This window comes from Peromyscus californicus, unplaced genomic scaffold (assembly GCF_007827085.1).
Source record: "Peromyscus californicus insignis strain IS unplaced genomic scaffold, ASM782708v3 Scaffold_22__1_contigs__length_63687245, whole genome shotgun sequence".
In the NCBI taxonomy this organism is placed as follows: domain Eukaryota; kingdom Metazoa; phylum Chordata; class Mammalia; order Rodentia; family Cricetidae; genus Peromyscus; species Peromyscus californicus.
This window is the reverse complement of record NW_026294525.1, coordinates 32676415-32691578: the sequence shown is the minus strand read 5'-3', so window position 1 is coordinate 32691578 and position 15164 is coordinate 32676415. Positions and strand designations below refer to the sequence as shown.

The 15164-nt window shown below is 44.1% G+C and overlaps 1 protein-coding gene across 7 annotated transcripts in view; it reads left to right on the top strand.

Moving 5' to 3' along the window:
* Positions 1 to 15164, top strand: part of Akap7 (A-kinase anchoring protein 7) — a 148115-nt gene that overhangs the window by 108868 nt on the left and 24083 nt on the right. Inside the window, exons 1-2 of one of the 7 annotated variants that reach the window (XM_052751199.1) lie at positions 9271 to 9594; positions 11904 to 11972. The exons of 5 other annotated variants lie outside the window; for them this stretch is intronic. In XM_052751199.1, the coding sequence (XP_052607159.1) occupies positions 9546 to 9594; positions 11904 to 11972 (118 nt within the window). In that variant the 5' untranslated portion in view covers positions 9271 to 9545. Of the gene's footprint in view, positions 1 to 9270; positions 9595 to 11903; positions 11973 to 15164 lie in introns of those variants that run through there. One more of the 7 variants, XM_052751200.1, reaches the window with a different exon arrangement.

The following is a 15164-nucleotide window of genomic DNA, read 5'->3' as shown; positions in this document are numbered from 1 at the left end:
GCTGACATACAGTGTATATAGGTGATATTGTCATGGTGGAGTATTTACTGCAAACATACTTTTACTTTCCTAATAGCAGAGCACCTTATTACAGACTTGCATTATTCTTGAGCTCTCTTAGACTGGTTCATGATCAACACTGCACTTCAAAAGCAAAGATGCACACACAGGTTTCTGTATAACGTTCGATGTTGCGTATATGTATGTTACTTTTCTCATTGCTGTCACTAAATGCCTAGCGAGAAGCAACTTGGGGAAGGATGTAGTTTGGACCACAGTTTGAGGATGTAATTCCATGTGGCTGGGAAGGAATGGTGGCAGGCATGGCGGCTGTGGCGGTAGATTCTGAGATGCTTGTTCACATCCTGGCAACCAAGAAACAGGAAGTCCGTGCTTCCTGGCTTTCTCCTTTTTCTTCTAAAAAATCCAAACTTTTAATTTTATTGTGTGTGCATGCACATGGAGGCCAAAGGCTGATGTTAGAGGTATCCTCAGCTGCTCACTCAATATTTTGAGGTAGAGTCTTTTGCTAAACCCTGATCTTGTGATTCAGCTAGATCAAGTGGCCAAGGAGCCCCAAGAATCTTCTCATTCTGTCTCCTCGCTGCTGGCATTATAGTTGTGTGCCACCACACCAGGTTTTTTACATGGATGCCGGGGATCACATTCAGGCCTTTCACCATTTCCCTAACTCCCCTTTCTTCCCATTTTATTCCACCAAGGCCCCTAGCCTACGGGATGGATTTTAGGGTGGACCTTTCTTCCTCAGCCGATCCTCTCTGGAAACACCCATCAGAGATACCCTGAAGTACATCTCCTAGGATATTCTAAGTCCAGTCAAGTCGACAAAGTCGAGTAACCATCATGATGCATGTGTGTGTACATAGTATACACACATACATGGATGAAGAGTTTAATTGTTTTAACTGTAATAAAGTTGACAGATTTATATATTATCAAAAGTTACCTGATGATGAGATGAAATCAGAGGAAACACAGTTGTGAAGCTCAACCAGTTGCTCCTCCACCTCAGTGAGGTGTGCTAGAACCGAAGAGGATACTACGGAAGAGTAGAGAGGCAGCTGGTGAGCCAGTGACGTGCAGAGCGGAAAACACAGTGATCGAGGGTTCCAAAACTCAGGCCTTGCTCTGGTTGCTGTTGCTACTTCCCAGCTCCACAGCGTCGTGCACACTGCTAAGTGACTGCAAACCATCTCTAAATGAGGACAGTAGTTGTGACCTCCTGAGCCTGCTGTGAGGTCATACAGACGCTGTATGTGAGCATCCGGCCTGGCCGCACGGTGCTCGCTGACCGGTGCCTAGGATCGCGGCTTTGTGACAGTGTGTGTGGCTTTCCTAAGCCCAGGAGAGGACTCAGGGAAGGGTTAGTAATAGAAAAAGAAATACTGGTTTCTTCTTAATCCCTAGTGGGAGGACAGGCAGCAGGGAGGACTTCAGATTCTGAGGAAGGTCAGGGCACTGAAACAGTGTACTGAGGGATTTGTAAAATGTCTTTACTGACCATCTTTTCCGATGTGAGAGAGTATCATCGTTGGTGTTTAAGCTGAGTTCTGGATAACCCTATCAAGTTCCTTCTGTGATTAGGATCCAGACTTTAACTATTTGGTGCAAAACTGCAGTTTCTGTTACAGCTAGACTTGGGTTATTACTGCATGTCTGATTAAATGCTAGGGAACTAAGATTCTCATTCTCCAGCTCCGTATGAAAATCCAGCTCCCAGTCTCTTTGCTTGTATTGTTGTCCTTAAAACAGGAGTGGGGTGAGGCATGCTGGTAGAGAGGAAATGGCTTCGGTTGTCACACTGGCAGAATGCGTTCAGGACTCATTGATTCTGGCTGCATTAATGCTTCATTCATAGCTCCCGCTAGGCAGCTGAAACGTTGCTAACTATTGTGTAGATAAAGACGCCTCCTTCGCTTTAGAACATCTTCAGTCTGGTTTGAATTGTTCTAATTTATCATTCAGCTTATTAAACAGATAATTTTGAACCTGTCATGTGCCAGGCATTGTGTTGGGTATTGAATATCAGAGGTGGGCCAACAGGAAGTGTGCTCTCAAGTTGCCTTCTTAGTGGTAAGTCAGGAGGACAGTTACAATTTAAAGCGGTAATGGCTGTAATGAAGTTAAGGGGAACTAAGCTAGGGTAGCTCTTCTTGGGCCTTGTCTAAGAATATACATACTAGCCTACAGATTGAGTATACTTTATGCGTTTTCTTTCTTTTTGAAGAGGGTTTTAACACTCAGACATTTAGCTTGCCCTTGAATAAGTAACTTGTCAACTTTTGCGATTTCTTTCTTAATACCCACAAAGGACAGACTACGGAAAGCATGGCTGGACAGTATTGGCAGATGACGGATCTTGTTCTTTGTTCTATCACTGCTGGGCAGGATTCATCCCTTGGGCATTCTGGGTTTCCCCTTGCTCTTCTAGGTCTGTGGCTGAAAGCGTCGGGCTCACCCGCCTCTGGCCCTGGCATTCTCACTCTCTCTGGTTGAGCTTCTGGGTTTCAAAGTTAATTTCACCCCAAGAGCCTTTGTGCCCTTCTGTTAGCACATAGAATGTGTTCAGTGTGTTGGACTGTTGACTGGCATGCTGAAAATGCTCAGTATTGCAGACCTGTTGAATTGTCGACTGCCTTCTGCCTCCTCACTCCACTGCTCCATGCTGTCTGTCCTCCAAGCTGGGAAGTAAGTTTTCCCAAGTCATTGATTTCTCAACAAAGGAAGAGGCTTTGGCCACCTGTGTTGTTTAAAGTTGGGCATCACTTGCAGAAAAGAACAGACTGCTAGTAACCATGGAGGACACATTTGAAAATTGGCACCAAGTGGAACTTCATTAGCTGAGATTTGGAAACCTGTTATGGATTGATTGGTAAAGAATGAGCTGGCAAGCCGGGCGGTGGTGGCGCACGCCTTTAATCCCAGCACTCGGGAGGCAGAGCCAGGCGGATCTCTGTGAGTTCGAGGCCAGCCTGGTCTCCAAAGCGAGTTCCAGGAAAGGCGCAAAGCTACACAGAGAAACCCTGTCTCGAAAAACCAAAAAAAAAAAAAAAAAAAAAAAAAAGAATGAGCTGGCCATGGTGGCTCATGCCTACGATCCAGTCACTTGGTAGACTAAGGCAGGAGAATTGCTGTGAGTTTGAGGCTAGCCTGCACTACAAAGTGAGACTTTGTATCAAAAACACAAACCAAAAACCAAATAAAGGGGTTTATTTTATAGGCATAGTTTTCTACTTCTCTCCCTTCCCATAATATATGCTTTGGATTTTTTATACTTATATTTTTCTTCCATATGCCTTATAGAAAAATCTCTTTCCAAACACATGCTAAAATTACACAGTGAATGGTAATTACAACTAGACATTTCTATAACTTTTAACTTAAAGAAGAGTAAAAGTACTGCAAAGAGAGGTAGAAAGTGTGTTGGAATTGGACACAGTAGGAAGGAGGTGAAGCCGTGAGTAGTTCCAGACCTCAGAGTCAGACCTCAACAGAGAGACTGAAAGAAACTCCGGAAGTGTGTACAGCCAGCCTTTCCCCTCCCTTACAGACAGACCCAGGTAAGGACAGTGTTGGAGTATCAGCCTTCAATGGTGTAGATTCAGAACCTTTGTTTTGGTGACGGAATGACCACAAAGAGGCAGACGCAACATCTTTTAAGTCTGGGCAACAGACGGATGTCTATTGTGAATTCTTTTTGTTACATGAACAGAGAGAAATCAAGCTTTGGATGGAGCTCAGTTGATAGAGTGCTTGCCTAGCATGCACAGAGCCTGGGGTTTCTTCATTCCCAGCACCACATAAGCCAGGAGTGGTGGCATGTGCCCATGGCCAAAGCACTAGGGAGGTGGGGGCAGGAAGATCAAAAGCTCAACATCATGGTTAGCTCTGTAGCTAGTTGGAGGTCAGCGTGGCCTAGTGACCCTGTCTCTAAACAAACAAACATAAAGAAATAAAATATAATAGTGGATATAGTTACCCAATCTCCTTCAGGCCCAATAAATTGTCTTTTGAGATCTTAGTGTTTGTGATTTATGTTTCAATAAATTGTTAAGCATTTATGTGTGTGTACATGTTTATATATATGCGTGTGTTCATGTGTGTGTAGGTAAATGGGCACATAAGATTGTGTGTGTGTGTGTGTGTGTGTGTGTGTGTGTGTGTGTGTGTGTGTCTGTATGTAGAACAGAGGTCACGGTAGAATATCATCTTCATTTTTTGAGGCAAGGTCTCCTACTGAATCTAGAGCTTACCAGTTCGGCCAGACCAACAGCAGTGATCCCTAGGGACACTCCTTTCTCTGCCTTGCAGCACTGGGATTACAGGCACATGGCACCATGCCCAGCTTTTACATGACACGGGGGATTGGAACTCAGGTCCTCAGGCTTGCGTTGCAAGGCCTTTACTGACGGAGCCATCTCCCTAGCCCTTCGAGCCCCCTAGCTTACATTTCCATTGAAACTGTGGCATTTTTTTTCCTCACAAGTTTCCTTATGTGTGCTGCCTGACATATCAAGGAATCTTCCTGAAGTATCCCTTGTCTGAAAGGCATGCATGTTTATTAAGGCTCTGTTCCAGAATTTGGATGGATAAAGCAGGCCTTATGATCTAATGTCTTTTTTCTCACCACTGTTTTGAATAAAAGACACTTTTTATTTTCTTTCTTACACATTTCCATAAGTTATTAAACTCCCATTTCCTTTAACCAATGAATTGCAAAAAGCTGAGAAGCCATAATAAAATAATAGTAACAATAACAACAATTTGTTCAATCTTATAATCATATTAATTAATAAATTAATCAAGGTTTGGTTTTATGAAACAGGGTCTCTCTAGGTAGCCCAGGCTGGCCTGGAACTCTCAGCCCTTCAGCCTAATCCTCCTATGTGCTGACAGTGCATGTGCTCACTGATGGCTCTGGCTTTAGGGTCAGAGTCTTGCAGAAAGGTTTTCCTCTTTATTTTGAGTAGAATGTTTCCTTGCTCTGAAATCCAATTTTACATCTATATACATATGTATGTGCATGCATATATATATATATGTGTGTGTGTGTGTGTGTGTGAAATTATTAAGGCCACTCCACGTAGTTAAAAGGAGATTTATTTAATGGTGTAACTTACAAATTAAGGGATAGGTAGGTTGCGGGGTCTGGGGAAGGTGTATCGCAGTCCAGCGGTGTTCTCTGGAGCTCTGCTTGGTCCACCTCTCCAGTCCAGGGTCCCGGAACCGAGCGCGAGCCGCCAATCCAGCTCTCCAGTCTCCAGGCGCCTCCCTTGGCCCCGCCTTGTAGGCGTGACAGTTGCTGAAGTCTCAGTGGGGGTTGGAACTTCCAGATCAAAGCTGGAATGGCTACCCACTACATATATCTATATCTATATCTATCTATCTATCTATCTATCTATCTATCTATCTATCTATCTATCTATCTATAATTAGTTATAGATAGACAAAGATGGCCAACTATTGATGCAGAGAATAGTTTCCTCATAGTTAGGCATTATCTTTTTCTATTAGAAATAATAACTGGACCCAACACTTCAAATTACATGTAGACAAGGTAGCTACCACCTCCTATGTGTTTGGGTTTTCTTCCTGCCATTTTAACTGTTATAAAAAAAAATCCACAATAGCACAGCAGATAGAAAGTGTCCTAACTACCATTTGCTTGCAGCCAGGCTCCTGAGAAACCAAGCAGGAGAGGTTAAGCCTTTGAGTTTTTGCAGCCATCTCCTGCTGTATGTGCCAGAGATTCCTCCTCATTGTGGTCAACCTTTTCCAGTTTTATTTTATTTTTATTTTTTTTTTTTTATTTTTTATTTTATTTTTTTTTTTTTTTGGTTTTTCGAGACAGGGTTTCTCGGTGTAGCTTTGTGCCTTTCCTGGAACTCACTTGGTAGCCCAGGCTGGCCTCGAACTCACAGAGATCCGCCTGGCTCTGCCTCCCGAGTGCTGGGATTAAAGGCGTGCGCCACCACCGCCCGGCCCAGTTTTATTTTTTAAGGTAGTCTTCACCTTGTAGCCCAGGCTGGCCCTCAGCCTCTTCAGTATGAGGTTAACCTTTTAAAAATCGTCTGGTCATAGTGCATCTCCATATATTGCTAACATGAGTATGTCAGTCATCCTTCATGAAACACTGTGAGGTGAGGTGGCTCAGAATGGCATAGGTTGCTGTTTCTCCTGCAGGTGAGCTCCTTTTGGGGATGTTCTGGTACCCACTTGCTCTTGACTGAATCATCTTTGCACGAGTGGGAGGCAGCATTTCTAAGCTTCATCTCCAAAGGGATCTGTCGTTAGGTCCTCTGTCTTGAAATGGGATAATCTCATGCTAGCAGTGTTAATAAAGGCATTTGGTGGCAGAACATAAGGAGCTAAGTCAAGATTTTAAGTGTACTCCCATGAAGATTGGTTCAATTTTATACAGTCTAATCACATACATTTTGGTTAAGAGCCAAATTGATATCGTGCCCCAACTCTAAATACTCTCATGGATCCCCCCCCCCCCCCCGACTTACTTTTCTTAGCTTAAGTTGGAGACAGTGTTAGCTCTTGCTTCCTAGAGCTTTTGTAAGGATTAAATGGATGAGTAAAATATTCTACAAAGTACTTTGCAAGTGCCTGGCGTGTTAGGTAGCACCAGTGGTGTTGGATTTTTAAACTCCTGCCTTAAATTTCTCCATTGTTTTCTGCCTTTTTATTGTGGCTGATCCGTCTTTTAGCAGTTTAGCTTTTTGTTTGTTTGTTTGGGATGGGGTCCACCCATGTTGCTTAGGCTTGCTTTAAATCCAAGATGTTCTTGCCTCAGCCTCTGAAGGTCCGGATTATAGGCCTGTGCCACCGTGGCCAGCTATCTTAGTTTACTCTGGGTGTTTTTGGAGAAGTCTGTAACATCATATAGCCCTCTTAGAATATCCTTATGAATACTTATACTTAGCTATGGACACAGTTTTAGACTTTATTCATAATTTCGTGTTTTCAGAAGCAGCAGCAGTGGGGGTACTTAAAAACGGTTGAGTGGATAACATCTGTCACAAGGCTGTCCCCCACTGGATACTGTGAGTCGGGGGCCATTTATTTGGAGATCTGGCTCAGCCTGGCATACTGTCAGGGCAGAAAGCTGTCAGAGGAGTAGGCAGGATTGCTAGCTGGGGCTAAAATGTCTGAGGTGAGTTTAGATACAGCCATTCTGTTTTCTTCTTCCTTATTCCAAGTACTCGCTTTTTTGCAGTGGTGTCTTAGGACAGGTTAATCTTTCGTGGTTGTGAACACCTGACAGATCTTGGATCCAGACTTACAGTTTTATAATTCTAAAGGTCGTGTCAGATCTAGGGAGATGACCCAGTTGGTAAAGTGCTTGCCACGCCACGTGAGGCCTGAGTTCAGATCCCTAGAACTCACATTATTTGCTTACTAGTCTTAAGAGGTTCATATATACTGTTACTTTTAAGAGTATTTTACAATTATGCACAAAATCTTACGTTGCAGTGTAAAGTTTTAGCCTCAGTATTGGTGAATTTGGAAGGAAAGGGTGGAATAGTTTAAATAGGCTGATAAGGTGGGAAGCATCAAACTGTTCTGACAATGAAATTTTACCCAAACAATTGCTGTGTTCATTATATATAATCGACAGAGTACTCCCTTAAAATGTAGACAAACTAAGCCTTCTGTTTACATTTAAAAATACTCCAAAAAGGGAAATCCACTTAAGCATATATAATATTTTAAATATTAGTTTTAATTATGTAGACAGACGTGGGAATTTCACTTAGTCCAATGTTTGCTTTTATTACATAGACCCTCACAGTATTTAGAATCTTGAGAAACTGAAGTATATATTAATGTACCCCATGAGCCACGGAAATAGCTTACATCACTTGATACGCTTTAAAGTGTTCTCAAGATGCTTATGAAACCCTTAAGTATCAAAATTCTGGCCTAGTACAGTGGTTCACACCTTCAGTCCCAGCTACTGGAGTGGTGATGCAGGAGGATAACAAGTTTAAGAGTTGCTTGGGCTGCAAAGTGAGTTCAAGGCTTGCCTGTCTAATAGGGAGACTGTTTCTCCCTTGTTGGGTGGGGCAGACTAGGGATGCAGTTTAGTGGTTCATAAACTACATAAGCCAGCATACCTAAGGCTCTCGAGCCAATCACCAGTACCGTCAAAATTCTTTGTGAAAAGGCTATTGAAATTGTATTCTACGGCAGGTCAGCTTGCCTTCCTTCCTTCCTTCCTTCCTTCCTTCCTTCCTTCCTTCCTTCCTTCCTTCTTCCTTCCTTCCTTCCTTCCTTCTCTGTCTCTGTCTCTCTCTCTTTCTGCCTGCTTGCCTTTCTTCCTTCCTTTTTCTTTCTTTCTTTTTCTTTCTGTGCAACACCTAGAATTTGTGAGACTGATGGGTTTATTCCTCCACACTGCACACTCTCCTGGTTTGCGTGGCCCTGAAGGCAGTTTTGCTGTGTTCAGATCCACTGGAAATGCTCCTCTTGTTTCCCTCTCCCTGCCACATCTGGCAGATTGATGTGTGTGCCTAGCTAGCCATATAGGAGCAAAGGAAGAAGCTGCGTGAGACCCTGGTACTAAGAGCGGTCTTTCACTCCTACCGTGTCAGACCACATGGCCCCACCCTGAATGAAACAACAGTGTGTAGATAACTACAGGAAGCCCATTATTCTCTCATAAATCTCACATGATGTCATGCCTTTTGAAGTGAGTAGTTTTGCTGCCCTTGAATTTGGCGGTCACCTTGTGGTTTCTTTCAGACGGATGCCCTTACCTCCCTGATCTGTTCCTCAGCCGGTACATCAAGACTTGTGGTTATTTTCTGGACTATTAAGATGTTTGATGCTACAATTTCAAGTTTCATCATATTGACTAATGCTTTAGTAGGAGAGTAAGGGAGTGTTTCCACAAACAGATATGGAACTTTAAAGATGTGTGTTAAGTGCAGATAACAGTTTATTGCAGCCTCCCCCACCCTGTCTCTATTGTTTATACAGTTTGTTAGGTGTTTAATGGCACTTGAGACAAGTGAAATTTCCAGTGTTCTGCTGTGTTGGGTTTCTCTGTACACAAGGCGACAAACAAAAGTCTCTTGGGCATAAAAGAAAGCTCTTCCTCTTTAAATAGCAGACAGAAACGATGGCTTTTTAAAAATCCTGGTTTGAATTTCCATGTGTAATTCCTGCATTGGTCTATGTGAATAGGGACTCAGGTTTTCTCCTTTACCTTTTTAAAGACACACGCTGACAGCCTGGCTCCCACATGTACGCCTCATCTCAGAGAGCTAGGAAAATTAGGCGAGCATATGGCCACTTCTCGCCAGTGCGTCCCGGAGCAGTCGCTGGGGCTGGAGGGCCGGGAGGAGGAGCCTTTTTGCAAGGCTGCGAGTTCCCTTCCCTTTCTCTCCGAGGCGGCGGCGGTGCTGCGCGCGCTCCCAGCACTCCGGAGCTCCCAGCTGCAGGCGGTGGCCAAGCCGACCTCGGATTAGCCGCAGCCTCCCGGTGGGGTGCCCGCCAGGAAAGCCGGGGCCATGGGCCAGCTTTGCTGCTTCCCCTTCGCCAGAGACGAGGGCAAAATCTGTAAGTAAGGCTCGGGCATCGTGGAAGCCGTGGTGCTCGCCTATAATGTGGAGGTAGCCTTAGGGTTAGCTTTGGGCTTTCCCCCTGGGAATCAGCAGGGAAACGAGCTGTGGTTCTCTACCCCGCATCTAATGCAGGTGTGAAAGTAAAGCCATAGGCTGACGCTGGAAACTCATTTCTGATTGTCCTCCGCTGATGTTCTTACAGCCCTGTTCCATGGCACTGTCTAGCTAGAGTTTAGTTGTGAGTTTCTGGAAATCACTGCATTCGGTTCGTATATTATACAAGTCAGACCCTCTCCCCTCGGAGCTGAAACTGACGAGCTTTTGGGAGCAGCATTCAGTCATAGCATGCAGAGGTGCTGCTGTTGGTTCCAAAATGATGAGGACTGGACATTTGCAGATACTCTCACCTGCCCTCTGCTTTGTTCTTGCGGGAGGGTTCAGGTGTAACCATAAAGCCACATCAAAGGAGTGGTGCTGTTTTGCCCCTCGCCAAAATCTGGGTGGAAAATACTCTAAATATTGTATAATACATTTTAGCAAGTGTCAGAGAGGTTCTGTCGCTGCTTCTGGCCCACGAAGAGTTCAGGTGGTGGTGTGTGCATCTGAAGACCCCCCTCAGAGGCTTGCATGCGTTCACTTACGTTTTTGCTTGTGTGTAGGCTGCTGGCTTCAGCATTAGTGTGAACGAGCTGTCTCTTCTGTTACTTACCCCGAAAGAGGGAATTTTTACTTCCCTTCAAACGAAATCTTTCCAGTCATACCTCTGAATTTGCAGCCGTATATCTGTCACACCAGTGTGTGATTCTCACTTAAGTGGGTTCACAGAATTTCATGTCTCACTCAGATACTCAAAGATTCCCCATCTGGTTTGTGTTTCCTGCCATTGGTTCCTTAGGAAACTGAGCAAGGGCAGGTTTATAAAGTTAATAGATATTCTCTGCCCATTACTCACTTGGGAGTCCACTCAGTTTTCCTAAGAAATCTTTTAGGAGGACTTTGGAATAAGGAGACTTTGGAACATTCAGCTGTTAAGAAGGGCCAATAAACACCTCTGAATTTCCCTTATGAAACTGATGCTGTGCAGTGTGACAGATCTGCTTTTATAACCTGAGACCCACAAGCCACTTTCTCAGAGTGAGTGTAAGCATTCACCGGGCATTCGGGCGCTTTCCAGTGTGTCAGGATGACTTGAGATCGGGAGATCGGAATGCATAGATGCACCTTCTGGAGGCCATCCTTGTCTGAAAAGCCTTGGCGTGGACAGATGCAAGGACAGGAGCTCCTGCCTGACCCTCTCTCTGTGCCTCCTGTTCCTTTGTGTGGGCTTTCCGCCTGCGTGGATCTGCTTTTGCTCCGGTCTGTGAGCAAGTCTTCTTGGTCTCGGTGCGATGAGTGTGCCCCTTGCCTTTCTTATCCGGAACTGCTGAAGAGTGCACTTGTGTTTTCAGACACAGTGCTTCTCATACTGGTCTACGGGAAGTTCTCGTTAATGCTTTTCCGGTTCCCTTTCTCAAGTTCCAACCTTCCCAAAGGAAAAGGAAAATAGCACACTATGTCTGAAGAACACTTCAAGCCCCGAAGTACAGAACCAATGCATTCACGCCCTGCTCCCTCTCACTCACCCCAGCTGACTCCTGGTCTTGTACATTCCTTCCACATCATTCGTTCTCCTGTCTCTGATTTTGTCATGACTTCATTGTTTTCCCCCCTCACACTCATTTACATGTCCCGTGCACAATGCATGTGTATTGTAGACCAGCTTCCGAAGCTGTATTTAATTTCTACAGGATGGTCTGAAGAGAAAACATGTTGGGCACGGCTATGCTGTCAAAAATGCCAGCCTGATGGGACTTACCAAGTTGGGGATGGGTGTTAAAACATGGCAGAGATTTCATTGTCCAGTGTGTCTCAAGAAGAATAGAAATCAGCATTGACTGGACATATCCAGTCCATAAGTTGTATTGGTAATGTGTGGGGGAAAAAAAATCTACAGAATCCATTTGAGAGGGCCCAGAGTCATTTTGCTCTTGTGACTGGATCGTACAGTAACATCGGACGATGCAGGTGCAGTTTCTTCTTGTGCCCAGGTACTTACAGCCTTGTTAGCCTGCTCCAAGGCGCCTGCTCTTTGAGCACCTACTAGGGGCAAGCACAAACATGCTCATGTCCATGCCTCACTCTCCTCATTCTGTCGTAAAGGGTCATGGTCCTGGGCTATTCTTCCAGAGGGTAGCTCCAGTTAGAGAGAAGTCAGTGGGATTCTTATGACAGCTTAAATTTGTGGGTATTATTCTCAAAACACAGGTGAGTTGGAAAGCCCATCCTCTGCCGCCCTACAGAGATACAGCAAGGATAGACCCAACGGGCCGAGTGGTAAGAGTCAAGTGGTACCTCTCCTCTCTTTCTATTTTACCTTGCTTTGGCCCTTTGGTGGTGGTGCTGGTGGATGGAGGAAATTCTAATTTAATTGAGTCATTAGTGCTACTGTTTTAATCAATTAATAGCAAACAGAATGATTCTCTAATCAACCGGTTGTACAAGGACCCAAGTTCATGCTGAGAGTTAGCTATGCATACCTGGAACCCTTGGTGAATAGCAGGACTCATCATGGTTTGTGTGTATCAGTTAACCAACCGAAAGCAGCAAAGCCATTTATGTCTGAATTCCAGCAGTTGAACACTTTTTTTCCCTAAAGTTTATATATATATATATATATATATATATATATATATATATATATATATATATATATATATATATATATATATATATATATATATATTTAAATTTTGGACCACAGTAAATAGAATATATTGAAAATTAGGTGATGATCCTTAGAAAATTAAATTTGTATATTCTATATAGGCATATCCCTGACATTAAAGCCATAGCAGATGTGGTAGCACTGACAAACATTGTAGCTATTTTTCAACATGGCTTTTCTTCATAATTCAAAAAAAACTTCAGAGAATTTTTTTCTAGGACTTTTTCTCCTAGACTGAAAGTAGTCTGAAAAGTGCCATGGTAGATATCCCTGGCATCACTTAATACCCCATTAAGGAAACCTCAATGGAAATGTGGCAATCAAGCACCTCTATGACTAATTAACGTTTCCATTGTTCTTCTGCAACTGCACGTTTTCCTGTTTCGAAGCACTCTGCCTTGGTGTGGAATGAATAGGCGACTGGCCATAGATGGTGTGAACGGCCTCTTGAGGCCGGTAGTCTCTTTCCCTCAAGTGTGCACGCACAGGATGGGCAAACCACTCCTTCCTGGGGATTTGACAAGGGCAAGTGGGCCAGTGAAGCGCTGTGTTGACAGCTGGGCACTTTCTAGCACTGGGATTCTGTGATGTGGCTCTTCTGTCTTCTACTTTACATGGCTTCACGCTTATTCTTCACATGTCCGCTCCATCTTAGCACAGGGCTTTCCAGCACCTCACAGTCAGGGCATGTTATGTATTCTTGTAGTTGCACCAGACTCTAAAAATGTCTAACCCACAGGAGCCGTGTTGTGCGTGCTTGTCAATGAAGAGGATGGTACTGATTTCCTGTTGGGCTGCGAGTGTGGGAGAATCTGAGACGACTGTGATTAAGAGCTGTGGATGAGTGTTGTGCTTGCAGAGATGACTTAATAGTTAAGAACACATACTGTTCTTTTTAAATTTTACTTTTATTGAAAACCGATTTTTTTCCATACAATATATTCTGATCATGGTTTCCCCTCCCCCAACTCCTCCCAGTTCCTCCCCACCTCCCCTCCCATCTAGATTCACCCCCTTTCTGTCTCGCTTTAGAAAACAGGCATCTAAGGACTAATAATAAAGTAAATTGAGATAAGCCCCAAACAAACAATCTGGAATAGGCCAAAGTATACAAAAGAGAAAGAGCCAAAGAAAAAGCACAAGGAACACATGTAGATGCAGAGACACACATGTTCTCACACGAGGAATCCCATAAAAACACAGAACTGGAAGTCACAATATGTACGCAAAGGGCCTGTAAGGTTAACAAAACAAAACAAAACAAAACCCTGACACAACATTATGAGACAAAGATCCGAAGATGCCATTGAGTTCATTCTGTGTTGGCCATCTACTGCTGGGCATGGGGCCTGCCCTTAAGAGTAGTTTGTTTCCCCAGTGAGACTCGCTTGGAGAAAACTAATTTGTCATTTGCAAGTGGTTATTAATTGGAGATAGCTTTGGGGTTAGGGAGGGGAGCATGTGTCCACTTCTCCTCTCAGCCCTAGAACCCCATCTGGTGCAGACTCATACAGGCCCTGTGCATGCTGCCTTGGTCTCTGTGAGTTCATCTGCAAGCACATACTGTTCTTACAGAGGACTCCAGTTTGGTTTCCAGTACCCACATTGGGCAGCTTATGTGACTTCCGCTCCAGGAGAATCTAGTAGCTGTATATTCTGAAGGCACTTGTACTCATGTGCACATACCCAGCCCTCTCACACGCAATTAACAATAAATCTATAAACAACAAGAAAAACCACAATATCTCCAAACCCCCAATACACACAAATAACGAGATAATTGTTATTTAATCAACCAATCAAGCAAACAAATAATCAAAAACTACTATGGGGCTGGAGAGATGGCTCAGCAGTTAAAAGCACTAGCTGCTTTTCTAGAAGATGAGAGTTCAAATCCTAGTACCCAAGATCACAACTGCCTGTAACCCCAAATCCAAGGAATTTAATGCCCTCTTTTGGCCTCTATGGACACAAATGCACATGTTGTATACATTCATGCAGACACAAAAATATAAAAATCTTTTTAAAAAGTATTATTAGAAGTTTATTTCCCTCTCACTTTCTTCTTCTTCTTCTTCTTCTTCTTCTTCTTCTTCTTCTTCTTCTTCTTCCTCCTCCTCCTCCTCCTCCTCCTCCTCCTCCTCCTCCTCCTCCTCCTCCTTCTTCTTCTTCTTCTTCTTCTTCACAGGGTTTCTCTGTGTAGTTTTGGTGCCTGTCCTGGATCTCACTCTGTAGACCAGGCTGGCCTCGAACTCACAGAGATCGACCTGCCTCTGCCTCCTGAGTGCTGGGATTAAAGGCATGCGCCCCCACTGCCCGGTGGCTTTTTTTTTTTTTTGGAGCTGAGGACCAAACCCAGGGCCTTGCGCTTGCTAGGCAAGCGCTCTACCACTGAGCTAAATCCCCAACCCCTCACTTGCTTCTTAGAGCTAAAAGGCTAGGGACGATAAGAATCATGCAGATATGACTTTAAATTCTCTTTCTTTTCCTTCTCCACCGCTTTCTCTTTCCCTTTCTCTGCCTCCATTTTGGCTTAATTTATTGGATGCCTACCATCTGCCAGGTACCGTGCCAGGATTATTTTCAAAATGTTCACGAAGTACAATTATTAGATATATGCTTCCCGACTGCCCCGTTTCCGAGGGAAAGTTGTTGGCAGGCAGAGAAGTGGGGAATTTCTCAGTTATAGTCCTCTGGGATATTGGGGCTAAAGCTGGCAGGAAGCCTGGATCCCAGGCTGCTCAGTATCTATTACCCCTTCTGAAGCAGAGAGACCGGTGTATTGTGTAATCCAAGACTGC